Genomic DNA, 19,063 nt, shown 5'->3' on the forward strand with positions numbered 1-19,063 from the left:
CCATACGTCCTACAAATGCATCTAGCGTGAACCGTCAGCTGACTGATTTAGACAGACACATCTTAGATGTGACATAATGCCCACGGTAACTGCCGTAAACAACTCACTCACTAGACTATGTCAATAGTCAAGCAAGCTCATGTTACAGTTCACATGGGCACTTAGCACCGCTGCTATTTTTGTAAAATTAAGTATATTTTTAGGCACTAATGGAAAATTTAGCCACTGACATACTCGGGATGTAATGTGTTTTGTTAACTGATAATGAGATCAACTGAGCAATGTAAAAAGGAAAAGCTATTATGTACAATGTGTTATGGCCCATTGACTGTATAGTCAAATCTGAATTTACAATTTTGGTTCTGGCAAGGTATTATGCTAATTGATATTAGTTGATATTAAATGAAATTGAGCTTTGTGAAAGGGTCATTAAATAGTAAATAAATGTCAGATATAATGATGCAATCAAAGTAAAGATTAACTTGAGAACAAATATGCACAGTTTGGGGCACTACTGTTTTAATAAAACCTAGGTTTGTAGGTTTGTCTTATTTAATCTCTTCTACTAAAGATAATTAGGAACACAGTAAGGGAACAAACACTAACTGAATGGAATATAGCAATGCTAAAGCATTTTAACAGAGTTTAAACTTCATTTAACACAGATCTATTTCACACAGCAGGGGTGAGATTACATATATGGCGCTGGCTTCAGCGCAAGCGCTGCAACCCGCGCCGCCCGTAATTTCACCTCGCACAACGGGGTATTACATATAGGGTGCCGGCAGTTCATAAAGAAACTGCCGGCACCTAAGAAAAAAAAATATATATCAAATCTCCCGTAAACGTCTAACCCACCTCCCAAAAATAAAGCGGACACGTAAAACCCCTATATCCCCCATCAAACCCACATCGGAACTAATAAAAGTATTAACCTCAAAACCGGCAAACCCCCCCCCCTAATATGCCTAATTAAATTATTAACCCCCTATATCCGCCATCAAACCCACATCGCAAGTAATAATTAAACTATTAACCCCTATATCCGCCATCAAACCCACACCGCAAGTAATAATTGAATTATTAACCCCTATATCCGCCAACCTCAACATCGCAAACTACCTAATGTATTAACCCCTAATCCGCCATTAACCCACATCGCAAAGTCCCTATTAAAACTATTAACCCCTAATCCGCCATTAACCCACAACGCAAATAAATAATACTGATAATACTGAAATTCTGTTGGCTGATTTGAATACCCAATAGAATTTCAGTAGCTCTCATCCTATTGGCTGATTTGACCAGCCAATAGGATTTCAGCAGCTCTCATCCTATTGGCTGATTTGAATTTGAAGAATCAAATCAGCCAATAGGATTGATTTGAACAGCTAATAGGATTTCAGTAGCTCTCATCCTATTGGCTGATTTGAATTTGAAGAATCAAATCAGCCAATAGGAATTCAAGGGACGCCATCTTTAATCGCGTACCTTGAATTCACTATTCAGTGTACGGCGGAGATCGCACGAAGAGAATCCTCCACGCTCCATGGCTCTGTTGTCGCCGGTCTTCTGTTACAGGGTCGCCGGTCCTCAGCTCCGCGGTCGGCGATCTTCAGCTCCGCCCTCTTCTCTGTGCTGGCTTGTTCCTGTAAGAAGAAAGAAGAAGTCGCCGATTGGAAGAAGACTTCACCGCCTGGAACAGGACCTTCTCCGCCGGACTTCAGGAACCTGGGGGTTAGACTTAGGCTTTTTTTATTTTTTTTTTCTGTTTTATTTGGGATGGGCAATTCTTAAAAGAGCTAAATGCCCTTTTAAGGGCAGCAGAAGAGCTAAATGCCCTTTTAAGGGCAATGCCCATACAAATGCCCTTTTCAGTGCAATGTGTAGATTAGGTTTATTAGTGTTAGTTTTTTTTATTTTGGGGGGTTTGGTGGGTGGGGGGTTTTACTGTTAGGGAGGACTAACTTAGGGCAATGGCTATTGGCAGTTAAGCATTAGATTAGGGGGTGTTTTTATTTGGGGGGGCCTTTTTTATTTTCATAGGGATTAGGTTACATTTTTTAATTTTTGATAATTTATTATTTTCTGTAATATTAGATTTTTTTTATTTTCCATAATATTAGCTTGATTTAAACTTAGTTTTTTTTATTTTTAAAGTAATGTTAGGTTTTTTTTATTTTAATGTAATAGTTAGTAACTTTAGTATTTTTTAATGTAGGTAATTTGGGTTAATTTAGGGGGTGTTTTGGTTAGGGGGTGTTAGGTTAGGGGGCTTAGTAATTTAATTATTTGCGTTGTGGGGGATGGAGGTTTAGGGGTTAATAGTTTTAATAGGGACTTTGCGATGTGGGTTAATGGCGGATTAGGGGTAAATACATTAAGCAGTTTGTGATGTTGGGGTTGGAGGATATAGGGGTTAATAATGTAATTATTACTTGCGGTGTGGGTTTGATGGCGGATATAGGGGTTAATAATGTAATTATTACTTGCGGTGTGGGTTTGATGGCGGCTATAGGGGTTAATAATGTAATTATTACTTGCGGTGTGGGTTTGATGGCGGATATAGGGGCTAATAATGTAATTATTACTTGCGGTGTGGGTTTGATGGCAGATATAGGGGTTAATATACTTTATTAGTTATTGCCGTGGGGGATTGTGGTTGACAGGTAGATAGATATTGCGCATGCGTTAGGTGTTAGTTTATATTTTCAGGCAGTTACGGGAGTTACAGTGCTCCCATACTCAGCGTAAGGCTTGCTGCGGCTGCCTTTGTGTGGCAAGGTGAAAATGGAGTAAAATGTCTCCATTTTCGCCACGTAAGTCCTTGCGCTGAATATTGGATACCAATTTGTGACGCGGTCCCATGTTAGCTTATGGGAGTAAAAATTATGGCCGACGGGTGAAATATACGTGGCACATTTATATTCGGCGCTGAATATTGGATACCAAAACCGCATTAAAAAACGGGGACGGTGGCTTTTGCAGGCAACGCCGCATATGTAATGGAGCCCCAGGAGTTTATATGAAAGCAATTGAATGCTGTAATACATTAGTACATTTCTTTTTGCACGTTAAAGTCCACTTAAGCTTTTCGTTCTCCTTACAAAAACTATTTAATAAAATGTATGAAAATAGGTTTAACTGCAAACTGGCAGGATTCATTTGCATATATTAAGCTCTTTGTGGTTTGGAAACCCTAGCATGGTCAGAATTAGAGAATTAGTTAACAATTTCACAGCCTAGGAAGGACAGATTTTCTTCCTGTTATCTTTTCCAATATGAACTGTCTTTGGTTCCCGTAAAGCATTTTGGCTTTTACAACTTGAAGTAAACTAAATGGTATCACAGCCTGAATTAAATGGTTTTGGTTTGGTTTAAAATCAAATCACAAAATCTGCCTTCTTGTACAGAAAATAAACTACTTTTTATGCATTATTATTCATTTGGCAAATACTGTAGCGCATCACAAAAACATCCCTGGCCTCAGCAACAACTGTGACCAAAAAAAAAGGATATCAGCAATAGTTTTATTATACAACATATGCCAAGTGTATTTTAGAAATGTACTTTCACTTTGACCTTAAACTACACTTTAAAACATCATTTGTAAAAGGAATAGATATCAAATTACAGCCCTTAAAGGGATATAAAACCAACAATTTGTTTTGTGATTCAGACAGAGAATACAGTTTTGATAAAAGTTTAATTTGACTTCTGTAATTAAATTGCTTTGTTCCCATGGTATTCTTTATATAAGAGATACCTACAGGGCCGTTTCTAGAGAATCTGGCTCCCAGGGCGAAATTTAAAAATGCGCCCCCCCCCCCCCATTCTCCCACATACATAGTGATACATTCAATACACATTTGTGAGACAGACGAATCATACCTAGGTAGGTGCTTGGAACACTATATGGAAGTAATAGTGCTGCCATCTAGTGGTCTTGCAAATATATAACATTCTTCCAAAACTGCTGCCATATAGTTCTCCGGACATGTACACGCTCCTGAGCTTTCACTTCTGCTTTTCAACAAAATATACCAAAAGAACTAAGACAATTTGACAATAGAAGTAAACTTTTGGGTTTCGTATACTTTTAAGGGATAGGATTTCAAAGTCAGTTTTACAGAGGCCAAATATATTTATCAGGCATAGAAAATGAAACAGTCCAGTTTTTCACAAGGTTGGCCAGTAAAATATATGTAAAAAGATGGAATTAAAGGTATCGATATGAGGTCTGATACGGAAATACAGATAAATGAGGCAAAAGGCTCTGATATGAAGATTGATATGGTCATGTTGTGGTATAAGTCATGGCAATGGGTAAAGTCAGATGCTCCGTGTGCTCATAAAGCTGGGATAACTTGCACAGTTCATGGTGCTAAAAGTGATGTTGGGTCACAACCTCACCTAAAGTTTTACCTGCTGATAACCCAGTACTTTTGTGGTGGACAACTGGCAATCCAAAACCCAAATATGGTATAATACTTGTGTCGGAACCGATTTTCTATCTTAGCTTGTGTGTGAAACTCAAAAACTGGAGGCTCTAAGTAGATGCTTCAATAGTTTTTAACTAATGCAGAAAGTATAGAGAGGCACCATCCTCCAGCAGTACTGGGATAAGTCAATCAAACTTCTTATGGCACCATCACTTTCATCAGGACCATCATGGTACTTTTGTTCCTCACAACAAAGCTCTGTATTTCCTTTTGGCTCACACATAGGTCTTGTCATTCTCCTTTATTTCTTAAAAGAAAATTAATTCCAAGTCTGATTCCAGGTTTATCAACCAAAATATAAAATCATACAGAATAAAAATCAAGAGTAAAATAAATCATTGCAGCTTAGTACACATGACAAGTTTAACTCTACACCTCATGAATGTCATAAGGGAAATTAGGGATATTGTGCATTAGTATAGAAAGCCAGTTAATGGCTCTGTCGTTTTATTTTTCTCAAAAATACCTGGGTTGTTTGCATCCCTGGTGCATTGAAGTTGCACAAATCGAGCCTACACATGTGATACGTTTTGTATACATTGTAATTTTATATTATGACTTCTCTTTTCCTGATAATTATTTATATTTTACATTCTCTAGGGTTGAAAAGCCCTGTTATCCTTTTGTCCCAGTCTGCACATCCCTGTATTGTCTTTTATTGTACCCCTCTATAGCAGTATGGAATCATAATGATAATAGCAAACATAATATAGGGTCATAATGGCTGATATCCATTGCTGCATGTGCATATATAGCCTAATGCTTTAATGATTTATTTTAACTCTGTATACTTGCAGACAGCAACATTTAGTGCACTATACTGCAAAAGCCCTCAGCCAATGAGCATAGAGTATTAGTGTGCATTCTGCTAATCCCTTCCCTCTACTCAGTTCTGCTATTACCTATTTTAATTGCTTATTTAGTTAATACTCCGGTTACCACTAACACATCCCCATTATTAAATGAGTTATTGATGTGTAACTATTAAACACCTATTAGACTAGTAAGGAGTTTGTTTAACAAACTCAGTAAAACTGATGAATTATTTTCTTCATTAAACTGAAACTGTTAAAAATATTAAAATGAGACTTTACTTCTTACACAAGTTTAAGCATTTCAAGATACTATAAGTAATAAACTAATGAAATTCCAGCGCATACCATGAGTCAGAATCCATACACCACGTCAGACCATTTACAATTGTGGATTATAAATTCTTACCGATTAAGAGCAAATCCATAATGGAACTTTATATTATGTTGATCTGCTAAATCACATGTTGGCAGCATTTCTAGAGTCTCAACCAGTCTGACCATTGCGTCATAATCCTGAAAATGAAGTAGGCAAATGTTACATTTAGTTATAGTTATATCTTTTACAAAAAAAAATATTAACATTAATTTGCACACAATGCTATCACAAAGCCCTTTAAGAAAAACCATTCACAAGTTTACATGCATAATTTAGAAATTAAGTCCCTATAAAAAAAGGAAATGAGTATAATATATTCCCCTTTTTTGACTAAAGAAATATTTCTTCTTTATTTTCCATTCATTTACACAAATGTATAGTGAATTTTAACAAACACGCTGTCAGCTGACCAAAGGGGGTAAAAATAATGTACAGTCCTTTTAAGGCTTACATGATTTTACCAGGTCAAAATAACTTACATTAGTAAACAACTCATCAACCTTTCAAAAACCTAGGCTTAGATCACAAGTGGAGTGCTATTGATAGTGCAATGTGCACTATCAATATCACTGGACCACACTAAGATTAGCGTGTAATCTGGCATTGCAAGAATTGCAAGAATTAACAGAGAATGTTTTCCTCATATTATAAATTGATAGTTATGTGTTGCAAAAAATCACAAAACCGTTTTAAAACATATTAAAAACATAATTTATGTAAGAACTTACCTGATAAATTCATTTCTTTCATATTAGCAAGAGTCCATGAGCTAGTGACGTATGGGATATACATTCCTACCAGGAGGGGCAAAGTTTCCCAAACCCTAAAATGCCTATAAATACACCCCTCACCACACCCACAATTCAGTTTAACGAATAGCCAAGAAGTGGGGTGATAAGAAAAAAGTGCAAAAGCATATAAAATAAGGAATTGGAATAATTGTGCTTTATACAAAAAAATCAAAACCACCACAAAAAAGGGCGGGCCTCATGGACTCTTGCTAATATGAAAGAAATGAATTTATCAGGTAAGTTCTTACATAAATTATGTTTTCTTTCATGTAATTAGCAAGAGTCCATGAGCTAGTGACGTATGGGATAATGATTACCCAAGATGTGGATCTTTCCACACAAGAGTCACTAGAGAGGGAGGGATAAAATAAAGACAGCCAATTCCTGCTGAAAATAATCCACACCCAGAATACAATTTTAATGAAAAAACATAAGCTGAAGATTCAAACTGAAACCACTACCTGAAGTACGTTTCTACCAAAAACTGCTTCAGAAGAAGAAAACACATCAAAATGGTAGAATTTAGTAAAAGTATGCAAAGAGGACAGAGTTGCTGTTTTGCAAATCTGATCAACCGAAGTTTCATTCTTAAACGCCCAGGAAGTAGAAACTGACCTAGTAGAATGAGCTGTAATCCTTTGAGGCGGAGTGTTACCCGACTCAACATAGGCATGATGAAATAAAGATTTCAACCAAGATGCCAAAGAAATGGCAGAAGCTTTCTAGTCTTTTCTAGAACCGGAAAAGATGACAAATAGACTAGAAGTCTTTCGGAAAGACTTAGTAGCTTATTACAAAGCTCTAACAGCATCCAAAGAATGCAATGATTTCTCCTTAGAATTCATAGGATTAGGACATAATGAAGGAACCACAATTTCTCTACTAATGTTGTTAGAATTCACAACCTTAGGTAAAAAATTCAAAAGAAGTTCGCAGCACCGCCTTATCCTGATGCAAAATCAGAAAAGGAGACTCACAAAAAAGAGTAGATAATTCAGAGACTCTTCTGGCAGAAGAGATGGCCAAAAGAAACAAAACTTTCCAAGAAAGTAATATAACGACCAAAGAATGCATGGGTTCAAAAGGAGAAGCTTGAAGAGCCCCCAGAACCAAATTCAAACTCCAAAGAGGAGAAATTGACTTAATGACAGGTTTTATACGAACCAAAGCTTGTACAAAACAATGAATATCAGGAAGATTAGCAATCCTTCTGTGAAAAAGAACAGAAAGAGCAGAGATTTGTCTTTCAAGAAACTTGCGGACAAACCTTTATCTAAACCATCCTGAAGAAATATAAGTCTTCCAGACTCTATAATATATCTCTCTAGATACAGATTTACGAGCCTGTCACATAGTATCAATCACAGAGTCAGAGAAACCTCTTTGACCAAGAATCAAGCGTTCAAACTCCACACCTTAAAATTAAGGTTTTGAGATCCTGATGGAAAAAAGAACCTTGAGACAGAAAGACTGGTCTTAACGGAAGAGTCCACAGCTGGCAAGAGGCCATCCGGACAAGATCCGCATACCAAAACCTATGAGGCCATGCTGGAGCTACCAGCAGGACAAACGAGCATTCCTTTAGAATATTAGAGAATACCCTTGGAAGAAGAACTAGAGACGGAAAGATATAGGCAGGATGACACTTGTAAGGAAGAGATAATGCATCCACTGCCTCCGCCCGAGGATCCCTGGATCCGGACAGATACCAGGGAAGTTTCTTGTTTAGATGAGAAGCCATCAGATCTATTTCTGAGAGTTCCCACATTTGAACAATCTGAGGAAATACCTCTGGGTGAAGACCATTCGCCCAGGTGCAACGTTTGGCGACTGAGATAATCCGCTTTCCAATTGTCCATACCTGGGATATGAACCGCAGAGATTAGACAGGAGCTGGATTCCGCCCAAACCAAAATTCGAGATACTTCTTTCATAGCCAGAGGACTGTGAGTCCCTCCTTGATGATTGATGTATGCCACAGTTGTGACATTGTCTATCTGAAAACAAATGAACAACTCTCTCTTCAGAAGAGGCCAAGACTGAAGAGCTCTGAAATTGCACGGAGTTCCAAAATATTGATCGGAAATCTCACCTCCTGAGATTCCCAAACCCCTTGTGCCGTCAGATACCCCCACACAGCTCCCCAACCTGTAAGACTTGCATCTGTTGAGATTATAGTCCAGGTCGGAAGAACAAAGAAGCCCCCTGAACTAAACGATGGTGATCTGCCCACCATGTCAGAGAGTGTCGTATAATCGGTTTAAAGATATTAATTGAGATATCTTTGAGTAATCCCTGCACCATTGGTTCAGCATACAGAGCTGAAGAGGTCGCATGTGAAAACGAGCAAAGGAGATCGCATCTGATGCGGCAGTCCTAAGACCTAAAATGTCCATGCATAAGGCTACCAAAGGGAATGATTGTGACTGAAGGTTTTGACAAGCTGATATCAATGTTAAACTTCTCTTGTCTGACAAGGACAGAGTCATAGACACTGAATCTATTCTAGAAACCTAAAAAGGTTACACTTGTCTGAGGAATCAATGAACTGATTGGTAAATTGATCCTCCAACCATGAACTTGAAGAAACAACACAAGTCGATTCGTATGAGATTCTTCGAAAATGAGAAGACTGAGCAAGTACCCAGATATTGTCCAATAAGGAAATACCAAAAAACCCTGTTCTCTGATTACAGAAAGAAGGGCACCGAGAACCTTGAAAAAAATTCTTGGAACTGAGGCTAGGCCAAACGGTAGAGCCACAAAACTGGTAATGCTTGTCTAAAAAGAGAATCTCAGACACTAAAAGTGATCTGGATGAATCGGAATATGTAGATACACATCCTGTAAATCAATTGTAGACATATAATGCCCTTGCTAAACAAAAGGCAGGACAGTCCTACAGTAACCATCTTGAATGTTGGTATCCTTACATAACGATTCAATATTGATAGATCCGGAACTGGTCTGAAGGAATTGACCTTCTTTGGTACAATGAAGAGATAAAATAAAACCCCAGCCCCTGTTCCAGAACTGGAACTGGCATAATTACTCCAGCCAACTCTAGATCTGAAACACATTTCAGAAATGCTGAGCCTTTGCTGTGTTAACTGGGACACGGGAAAGAAAAAAATCTCTTAGCAGGAGGCCTTAACTGAAGCCAATTCTGTACCTTTCTGAAACAATGTTCTGAAACCAGAAATTGAGAACGGAATTGATCAAAATTTCTTTGAAGAAAACGTAATCTGCCCCATACCAGCTGAGCTGGAATAAGGTCCGCACCTTCATGGGTACTTAGGAGCTGGCTATAGGTTTTCTAAAAGGCTTGGATATATTCCAAACTGGAAATAGTTTCCAAACTGATACCGCTCCTGAGAATGAAGGATCAGGCTTTTGTTCCTTATTGTGAGGAAAGGAACGAAATGATTATTAGACCTAAATTTACCTTAGATTTTTAATCCTTTGGAAAAAAAGTTCCCTTCCTTCCAGAAACAGTTGAAATAATAATTTATTACCCTGGAAAGAAAGGGAAAGCAAAGTTGACTTAGAAGACATATCAGTATTCCAAGTTTAATCCATAAAGCTTTTCTAGCTAAAATAGCTAGAGACATATACCTGACATCAACTCTAATGATATCAAAAGATGGTATCACCAATAAAATTATTAGCATGTTATAGAATAATAATAATGCTATAAAATTATGATCTGTTACTTGTTGCGCTAAAGCTTCTAACCAAAAAGTTGAAGCTGCAGCAACATCCGCTAAAAATATAGCAAGTCTAAGAAGATTACCTGAACATAAGTAAGCTTTTCTTAGAAAGGATTCAATTTTCCTATCTAAAGGATCCTTAAATGAATTACTATCTGCCGTAGGAATAGTAGCACATTTAGCAGGAGTAGAGACAGCCCCATAACCTTAGGGATTTTGTCCCAAAAAAAACTCTAATCTGTCAGATGGCACAGGATATAATTGCTTAAACGTTTAGAAGGAGTAAAAGAATTACCCAAATTATTCCATTCCCTGGAAATTACTTCAGAAATAGCATCAGGGAGATTAAACACTTCTGGAATAACTACAGGAGATTTAAAAACCTTATTTAAACGTTTAGATTTAGAATCAAGAGGACCAGAATCCTCTATTTCTAATGCAATTAATACTTCTTTAAATAAAGAACGAATAAATTCCATCTTGAACAAATACAAAGATTTATCAGCATCAACCTCTGAGACAGAAACCTCTGAACCAGAAGAACCATTATCAGTATCAGAATGATGATGTTCATTTAAAAATTCATCTGAAAAAAGAGAAGTTTTAAAAGACTTTTATGTAAACTAGAAGGAGAAATAACAGACATAGCCTTCTTAATGGATATAAAAAATAAAATCTCTTATGTTTATCAGGAACACTCTGAAAATTAGATGTTGACGGAACAGCAACAGGAAATGTAACAGTACTAAAGGAAATTTTATCTGCATTAATAAGTTTGTCATGACATGCAATACAAACAACAGCTGGAGAAACAGATACCAAAAATTATAGCAGATACACTTAGCTTGGTAGCTCCAGCAGTAGACAGTGATTTTCCTGTAGTATCTTCTGACTCAGATGCAACGTGAGACATCTTGCAATATGTAAGAGAAAAAACAACATATAAAGCAAAATTGATCAAATTCCTTAAATGACAGTTTCAGGAATGGGAAAAAATGCCAAAGAACAAGCTTCTAGCAACCAGAAGCACTGAAAAAATAAGACTTAAATAATGTGGAGACAAAAGCGACGCCCTTATTTTTTAGCGCCAAATAAGACGCCCACATTATTTGGCGCCTAAATGCTTTTGGCGCCAAAAATGACGCCACATCCGGAACGCCGACATTTTTGGCGCAAAATAACGTCAAAAAATGACGCAACTTCCGGCGACACGTATGACGCCGGAAACGGAAAAGAATTTTTGCGCCAAAAAAGTCCGCGCCAAGAATGACGCAATAAAATGAAGCATTTTCAGCCCCCGCGAGCCTAACAGCCCACAGGAAAAAAAAGAGTCAAATTTTTGAAGGTAAGAAAAAATGATTAATTCAAATGCATTATCCCAAATATGAAACTGACTGTCTGAAAAATAAGGAAAGTTGAACATTCTGAGTCAAGGCAAATAAATGTTTGAATACATATATTTAGAACTTTATAAACAAAGTGCCCAACCATAGCTTAGAGTGTCACAGAAAATAAGATTTACTTACCCCAGGACACTCATCTACATGTTTGTAGAAAGCCAAACCAGTACTGAAACGAGAATCAGCAGAGGTAATGGTATATATAAGAGTATATCGTCGATCTGAAAAGGGAGGTAAGAGATGAATCTCTACGACCGATAACAGAGAACCTATGAAATAGACCCCGTAGAAGGAGATCACTGCATTCAAATAGGCAATACTCTCCTCACATCCCTCTGACATTCACTGCACGCTGAGAGGAAAACCGGGCTCCAACTTGCTGCGGAGCGCATATCAACGTAGAATCTAGCACAAACTTACTTCACCACCTCCATCGGAGGCAAAGTTTGTAAAACTGAATTGTGGGTGTGGTGAGGGGTGTATTTATAGGCATTTTAGGGTTTGGGAAACTTTGCCCCTCCTGGTAGGAATGTATATCCCATACGTCACTAGCTCATGGACTCTTGCTAATTACATGAAAGAAATATAGTGTACATTTGCTGTCTCCTCAAAATAACAACACACAGCTTTTAATGTCTAAACCGTTGGCAAAAAAAGTTAGTACACCCCTAGGTGGAAATGTCCAAATAGGGCCAAAGTGTCAATATTTTTTGTGGACACCATTATTTTCCAGCACTGCCTTAACCCTCTTGGGCATGAAGTTCACCAGAGCTTCACAGGTTGCCACTAGAGTCTTCTTCCACTCCTCCATGACAACATCACAGAGCTGGTGGATGTTAGAGACCTCGTGCTCCCTCACCTTCCGTTTGAGGATGCCCCACAGAAGTTGGCAAATAATACAGAACACAGAGGGAACCATGAATGCCAACATGTACTGTGACATACTGAAGCAGAGCATGATCCTCTCCCTTCAGAGACTGGGCTGCAGGTCAGTATTCCAACATGATAATGACGCTAAATACATCTCCAAGATGACCACTGCCTTGCTAAAGAAGCTGAGGGTAAAGGTGATGGACTGGTCAAGCATGTCTCCAGACCTAAACCCTATTGAGCATCTGTGGGGCATCCTCAAACGGAAGGTGGGGGGGAGCACAAGGTCTCTAACATCCACCAGCTCCGTGATGTCGTCATGGAAAAGTGGAAGAGGACTCCAGTGGCAACCTGTGAAGCTCTGGTGAACTCCATGCCCAAGAGGGTTAAGGCAGTGCTGGAAAATAATGGTGGCCACACAAAATATTGACACTTTGGTCCCAATTTGGACATTTCCACTTAGGGGGGTGTACTCATTTTTGTTGCCAAAGGTTTAGACATTAATGGCTGTGTGCTGAGTTATTTTGAGGAGACAGCAAATTTACTCTGTTATACAGGCTGTACATTCACTACTTTACATTGTAGCAAAGTATCATTTATTTAGTGTTGTCACATGAAAAGATATAATAAAATATTTACAAAAATGTGAGGGGTGTACTCACTTTTGTGAGATACTATATATATATATATATATATATATATATATATATATATATATATACATACACACACATATACACACAATTTAAATATAAAATATACGTTTATTATTAAAATTCATGTATTAAAAGAGTTAAAAAAAATTATATGCTATATGACAATGTGTTTCACTGGGAAGGTATCAAAGGTACCTATGTGTTTATATTTGTACATTTGTAAGTGCAAACATACATATATAAACATGCATACACACTTGAGCAGTTCCCAGTGGCCCTGATGATTGAAAAGTGCCACAAAACGCCGAGATATTTAAAAAGGGTTTCATTGCTATCTCAAGAAAGATAGCAAAATATTCCAAGTGGCTGACATCAGTGTTTAAAGGCAGCACCACCAAGAGGCATTTTATTATACATCTCAATGGGTGTTGATGCTGGCAAAATATTTCAAGCAGCATTCGCCACCTACATTGGCCCTGTAGAGTAAAGTATTTATTTTGTATATACCGCAGAACAAAATAAACGCACCACAGCCTACACTAATAACCCCCAAACCCCCTATTAACCCTTATACCGACACAACTCCCCTATCGCAATAACCCCTACAATAATTAACCCCTATACCACCACAACACCTAACTACCACAACCCACCACAGCCTACACCAATAACCCCCAAACCCCCTATTAACCCCTATACCGACACAACTCCCCCATCGCAATAATCCCTACACTACTTAACCACTATACCACCATAACCCCCCCACTGCAATAAACTCTACACAACTTAACCCCCTAAATGCCACAACCCCCATTGCAATAACCCCTAACCTATTAACCCCCTAACAGCTAACCCCCCTAGACTCCTATACAAAATAAAAAACACTAGCATTTAAAAAGAAAAAAAAAGAAGGAAAAAAAAAGAAGAAAAAAAAAATTAACTCCGGATAGAACATCAGAAAAAACGAAGCATCGGATGGAAGATAGAAGATGGAAGAAGACTACCCTAGAGGAACGCCATGGAAGAAAAATAAAGAGGAGCACTGCTATGGACACGTAGCTGCCCCCTGAGGAGCCAGATTCAAGTTTGGTGAGTAACAGGGGTTTAGTGATACAGTTTTTTTTAGGGGGAGATTTTTTTTTGTATAGGATTATTATAGTCAAAAGAGCTATAATCACTTATACCCTTTCAGAGCATACTTTTTTGCAAGCTATGTTTTTTTTAGAATAGTTTTTTTTCCCCTGGCAAAAGAGACATAATCAGTTATACTTTTTTGTCAGATAGAATTTTTTTCCCATGCTTTTTAAATTACTTTTGGACACTGCCACTACAAATGCCCTTCTCAGAGTAATTCGTTTAGCATAGTTTTTTTTTTTTTAAATATAGTTTTTTTTTGGGGGGTGGGGGTTACTTTTGTTTTAGCATAGGGATTTTACTGCCCGAGAAATACGTCTTTTTTAGGGGGTGGGCTTTTTTTTAAGGGGACTTTAGTTTTAGGGTCTTACTAGTTGTTTTTTTATTTTTGGTGATATAATTGTTGTTTTTGCTATTTTTTTTATTTTTTTGTAATGCTAGTTTAACTTAGGGTGTCTTAGGTGGAGGGTCTTGGGCAGGTTAGTTGTTAGGGGGTTAATAGGTTAGAGGTTATTGTGATGTTTGTGACAGTTAGGGGGTTTATCGTGATGGGTTGTGCGGTGGTTTTGGGGTTAATAGGTTAGGAGGTTAATAGTTTTTAACATGACTGCCTTCTAAGAAAGTAGACCCTGTACATTGTTCCTTGTGCTTATGATCAAACATTATTGCATAGTATTGATCTTATATGACTACTTGTCTGTGGTTTTTCAAAGTATATCATATAGTATAGTCATATAAGATCAATACTATGCAATAATGTTTGATCATAAGCACAAGGAACAATGTACAGGGTCTACTTTCTTAGAAGGCAGTCATGTTAAAAACTTAAATCCATTATTGTGAAGTAAATATTTCAAGTTACAATCTGTATAAAGTCCTGTTAGTACACTTTGAGATGATACATATAGGACGTATACACACTCTGGAAAACTGTTGCAATTCAAGATCTAAATCTATGTGATATAAAGGATTATTAAGTTCTCACACAATCTAACTGATATCCTTTATATATAATAGTTGGCATTATTGAAAATTTCAACACAACGATCTCTCTTGCATCACATTCACAGAAACCAATAGAATTTTGTAATTCACTACACACCTCCAAATTTAACCAACCGTTAAGGAGTGTGGACATTTTTTAGCATCCAATAGGCAGGCCGGAAAAACGGACAAGCAGTCCTGTAAACACAGACACATGCCACAGTTACCCATAACATCATCAATGGCCAATAGTGCGGATATCTTATAACCCGCCCCCTATCCAGCCAATCGGAAGGATCTATGTGTATAAGGCTAACCAATAGGGGAATACACATATTAAAGCCACAAGTGATCCGTGAAAAAATGTCCCACAGCTATTTAAAATAAATAAAACAAATAGGGATGAAGCTATAGAAAAATGCCTGACAATCTGAGAAGTAATACACGGCATCTAAGAAACATAAGAAATATCAGAGTTACGCGAAACCGGAAGTGGTGAGGTTCACTTCCGGTATAACGAAAAAATGACAACTACCAATACAGGTATATAAAGACCCCAATTATATTAAAAAACCAGTCTTGATAAAGGTCAGTGGATGACCGAAACGCGTCGACTGGTGAGTGACATTCTGGTAATATTATTCTTTTTAAACCATCTACACTATTATTTATTTCTTTTTTGGCAGAAGGACTTTTATCTGCAGCAAGTTGAAATTCACTGCTTAGAAGACACATTGCACCCTCAATCTTGGAGGAAAACCATCACATATACATTCTTAATTTGACATAACTCCTGGATGTGTGACTGTTCCACACTAATTTGAACAAACATTTTATCTTTTCTTTTTTCACTTGACTTTTTACATCATGGATCACAATTCCTTTTTATTTTGATCACTGAATTGTATTTGCACAATTGTGAAGACCACATTTTTACTGTTCAATATTTTTACTGTTTATTATTTTTACTGTTTATCAGTTTTGAAGACAGGATTGTATTTAGATATGCACCGTTTTTGAACTTTTACCGGATTTTTTACCGTTTACACTGTTCTCTGCTTATCGTTTTTAAGTGCAGTTTTTTCACTAATTTTCTAAAAACATTGTTTGGTTTTTTAACACGCCATTGACTTTGACACATATTATTTCACATTAAGTTTATTATATAATTTTTCCAATCAAGCATTTATACCTTTCCTCATACGCCTAACATATAACGAATTTCTGAAAATATTAGGATAAGACACATTAAATCCCTTAGATATAAGGCGAACCAGAAAATTAAGAACACCGCTCCAACACGACCATAGGTCTACATATAGGAAATTCATTTGTTTATTTGTATATTTTACCATTGTAAACTCTTGCTGTCTCCCAAGAATTTGGGTTTTTAAATCGTAAAATCTTGGATCCTCGATTATTTGTTTTAATTGTAACATTGTTTTAATCAACATTGTTTTAAATTATCACTACTGTTTATATCCTTCATTAAATTTGTCCAAACTGTCACATTGTTTTAAATCTTTTATTCAAATGCAACTGTTAGAATAAAATTCATTGCATATTGTTCAGACCCTGCCATTGTTATTTGGCGCTTTGATAGTATTTCTTCTGATTTTCCACATTTCTTGACCGCTAGGGGTCAATATATTAGAGCTAAGGGTCTTCATTGTAGTAGGCACTCAGTGACACACTTCATTTCATCTTTATATGAAAAAGCAAGAATGTAAGCTTATAAGCCGGCCCATTTTTGGTTCAGAACCTGGGTACCGCTTTCTGATCGGTGTCGAGATGTAGCCATCAATCAGCAAGCACTACCTAGGTGTTGAACCAAAAATGGGCCAGCTCCTAAGCTTACATTCAAATAAAGATAATAAGAGTACGACAAAAAATTGACAATAGGAGTAAATTAGAAAGTTGCTTAAAATCGCATGGTCTATCTAAATCATGAAAGTTTAATTTTGACTAGACTATTCTTTTAAACATGCAGTTATGTAAAACTATAACGTTGCGGCTACTGTCTTTTATAACATATTTATATAATGAAAAATAGTATTGTTTAAAAAAACAACAAAAAACAAACAACAAAACAATAATTACAATAATATGCTTTAAACTAGAAAAAGCATATAAATGAAACATCATATATACATGTATCGACATAGCTCCTATAGGTTTTTAATAGGAAAGTTTTTCTTAATTTACTTTATTAGTAAGTTACATAGCAGACATGTGACAAGTTTTTTGATTACTGTGCACCATTGAAGTCTATGGCCCCCGAAATTCAAAGCACAGTCCGTCGGTCTGTCGATATTTTCTAAAAAAGGTGGTGGACCCGCAATGTGCCGTCAAGTGGCGGTGTTTACCATAGGATCTAACGAGGAAAGCTATATCAGCTAAACATCTTAGTTTAGATACTGCCACTTATTGGCACTTTCTGTGGGTGGGGGGCCATATTTGAAGTATTCCTACACAGCGCAGACAGTGCGCTCACTGAAAACAAAACACGGTTTCTGTGTCAGAACACTTCAAATAATCCCTGTGTGACCTTACTGTAGCTACACCTGCACTAACTGCCTCATACTCTAAAGTCATGACACTGCACTTAATTGGTTGTTTTTTTGTTTTGTTTTTAATTCCTAGTCCAATCAACTAATAGAAAAAAGCTTTCATTCTATTGTTTGATTGGACTAAGAATTCAAAACATAGCCAATAGAAATGGAAGGGTACCCTTATACAGTATAAGTAGGAACCTTGCATTCAAGCTTCAGTGTGCGGCGGTGACAGCATGAAGAGGACCTCTGAAAGAAGAAAAGAAGGATTGGATGGAAGATAGAAGAAGATGGAAGAGGAGGACCCCTGGAATGAAGAAAGAATAGGAGCACTGTGGGGTCAAGTTGGTGAGTACAAACTTACAAACTTTGGGGTTAAGCTTTATGATTTTTTTGGGGGTGGGCTTTTTTATTTTTAAGATTATATTTTTTTTCCCTTTAGATTTTTTCCTAAAAGAGCTGTTTAACTTTTCAGGGCAATCTTTTTTAAATTAGGGATTTTTGGGGGGCCGCAAAATAGCTGTGGGCACTGCCCTATAAAAATACCTTCTAAGGGCAATGCCCAACCAAATGCCCTTTTCAGGGCAATCTTTTTTAGTTTAGGTTTTTTTTTAGAATAGGCTTTTTTTGGGGGGTTACTTTTATTGTAAAATGGGGTTGTAGTATTTATTTGAAAAAGAGCTGTATCACTTTAGGGCAATGCCCTACAAAAAGCCCTTCTAAGGGCTATTGTTATAGTAACTTTTAGTGTTAGTTAAGGGGTTTTGGGGGCCTTAGTTTTAGTATAGGCATAACTGTGGGTTTTATTTTTGGTATAGTTGTTTTTGTTGTTATAATCTTAGGTTTAATTTGTTAAATAATAATAATAATCTATAATATAATTGCGTTTGTAATGTCCGTCGCCGTCGGCAGTTGCTCACGCATCCTCAATGGCAGCACGAGGACAAAAGAATTCACCTGGATGCAGCGAAAGAATCCATCGGGAATCCATTTTCGGAGTCCACCGGGATGCAGCATAAGCTGCATCCCGGTGGATGCAGTGAAGGCAAACGGAGCATTACAAAGCAACAACTACTCTAACAATAAACTACCAGTAGCCCATTAAAGGGCTTTTTGCATGACATTGCCCCAAGATAATCAGCTCTTTTACAAAAAATATACAAATTCCCACCTAACTTTAAACCCCCCCACCCCCCAAAATAAAAGAACCTAACACTAAAAAAACCTAAACTACCCATTGCCCTGAAAAGGGTATTTGTTTGGACATTTCCCT

The 19,063-nt window shown here is 37.2% G+C and overlaps 1 protein-coding gene across 3 annotated transcripts in view; it reads right to left on the reverse strand.

Moving 5' to 3' along the window:
• The window catches only part of MAP3K15 (mitogen-activated protein kinase kinase kinase 15), a 551,607-nt gene that overhangs the window by 275,471 nt on the left and 257,073 nt on the right, over positions 1-19,063 (reverse strand). For all 3 annotated transcript variants that reach the window (XM_053706395.1, XM_053706394.1, XM_053706393.1), the window contains one exon: positions 5,724-5,830. In XM_053706395.1, the coding sequence (XP_053562370.1) occupies positions 5,724-5,830 (107 nt within the window). The remainder of the gene's footprint in view (positions 1-5,723; positions 5,831-19,063) is intronic.

This window comes from Bombina bombina, chromosome 3 (assembly GCF_027579735.1).
Source record: "Bombina bombina isolate aBomBom1 chromosome 3, aBomBom1.pri, whole genome shotgun sequence".
Taxonomy (NCBI): Eukaryota; Metazoa; Chordata; class Amphibia; order Anura; family Bombinatoridae; genus Bombina; species Bombina bombina.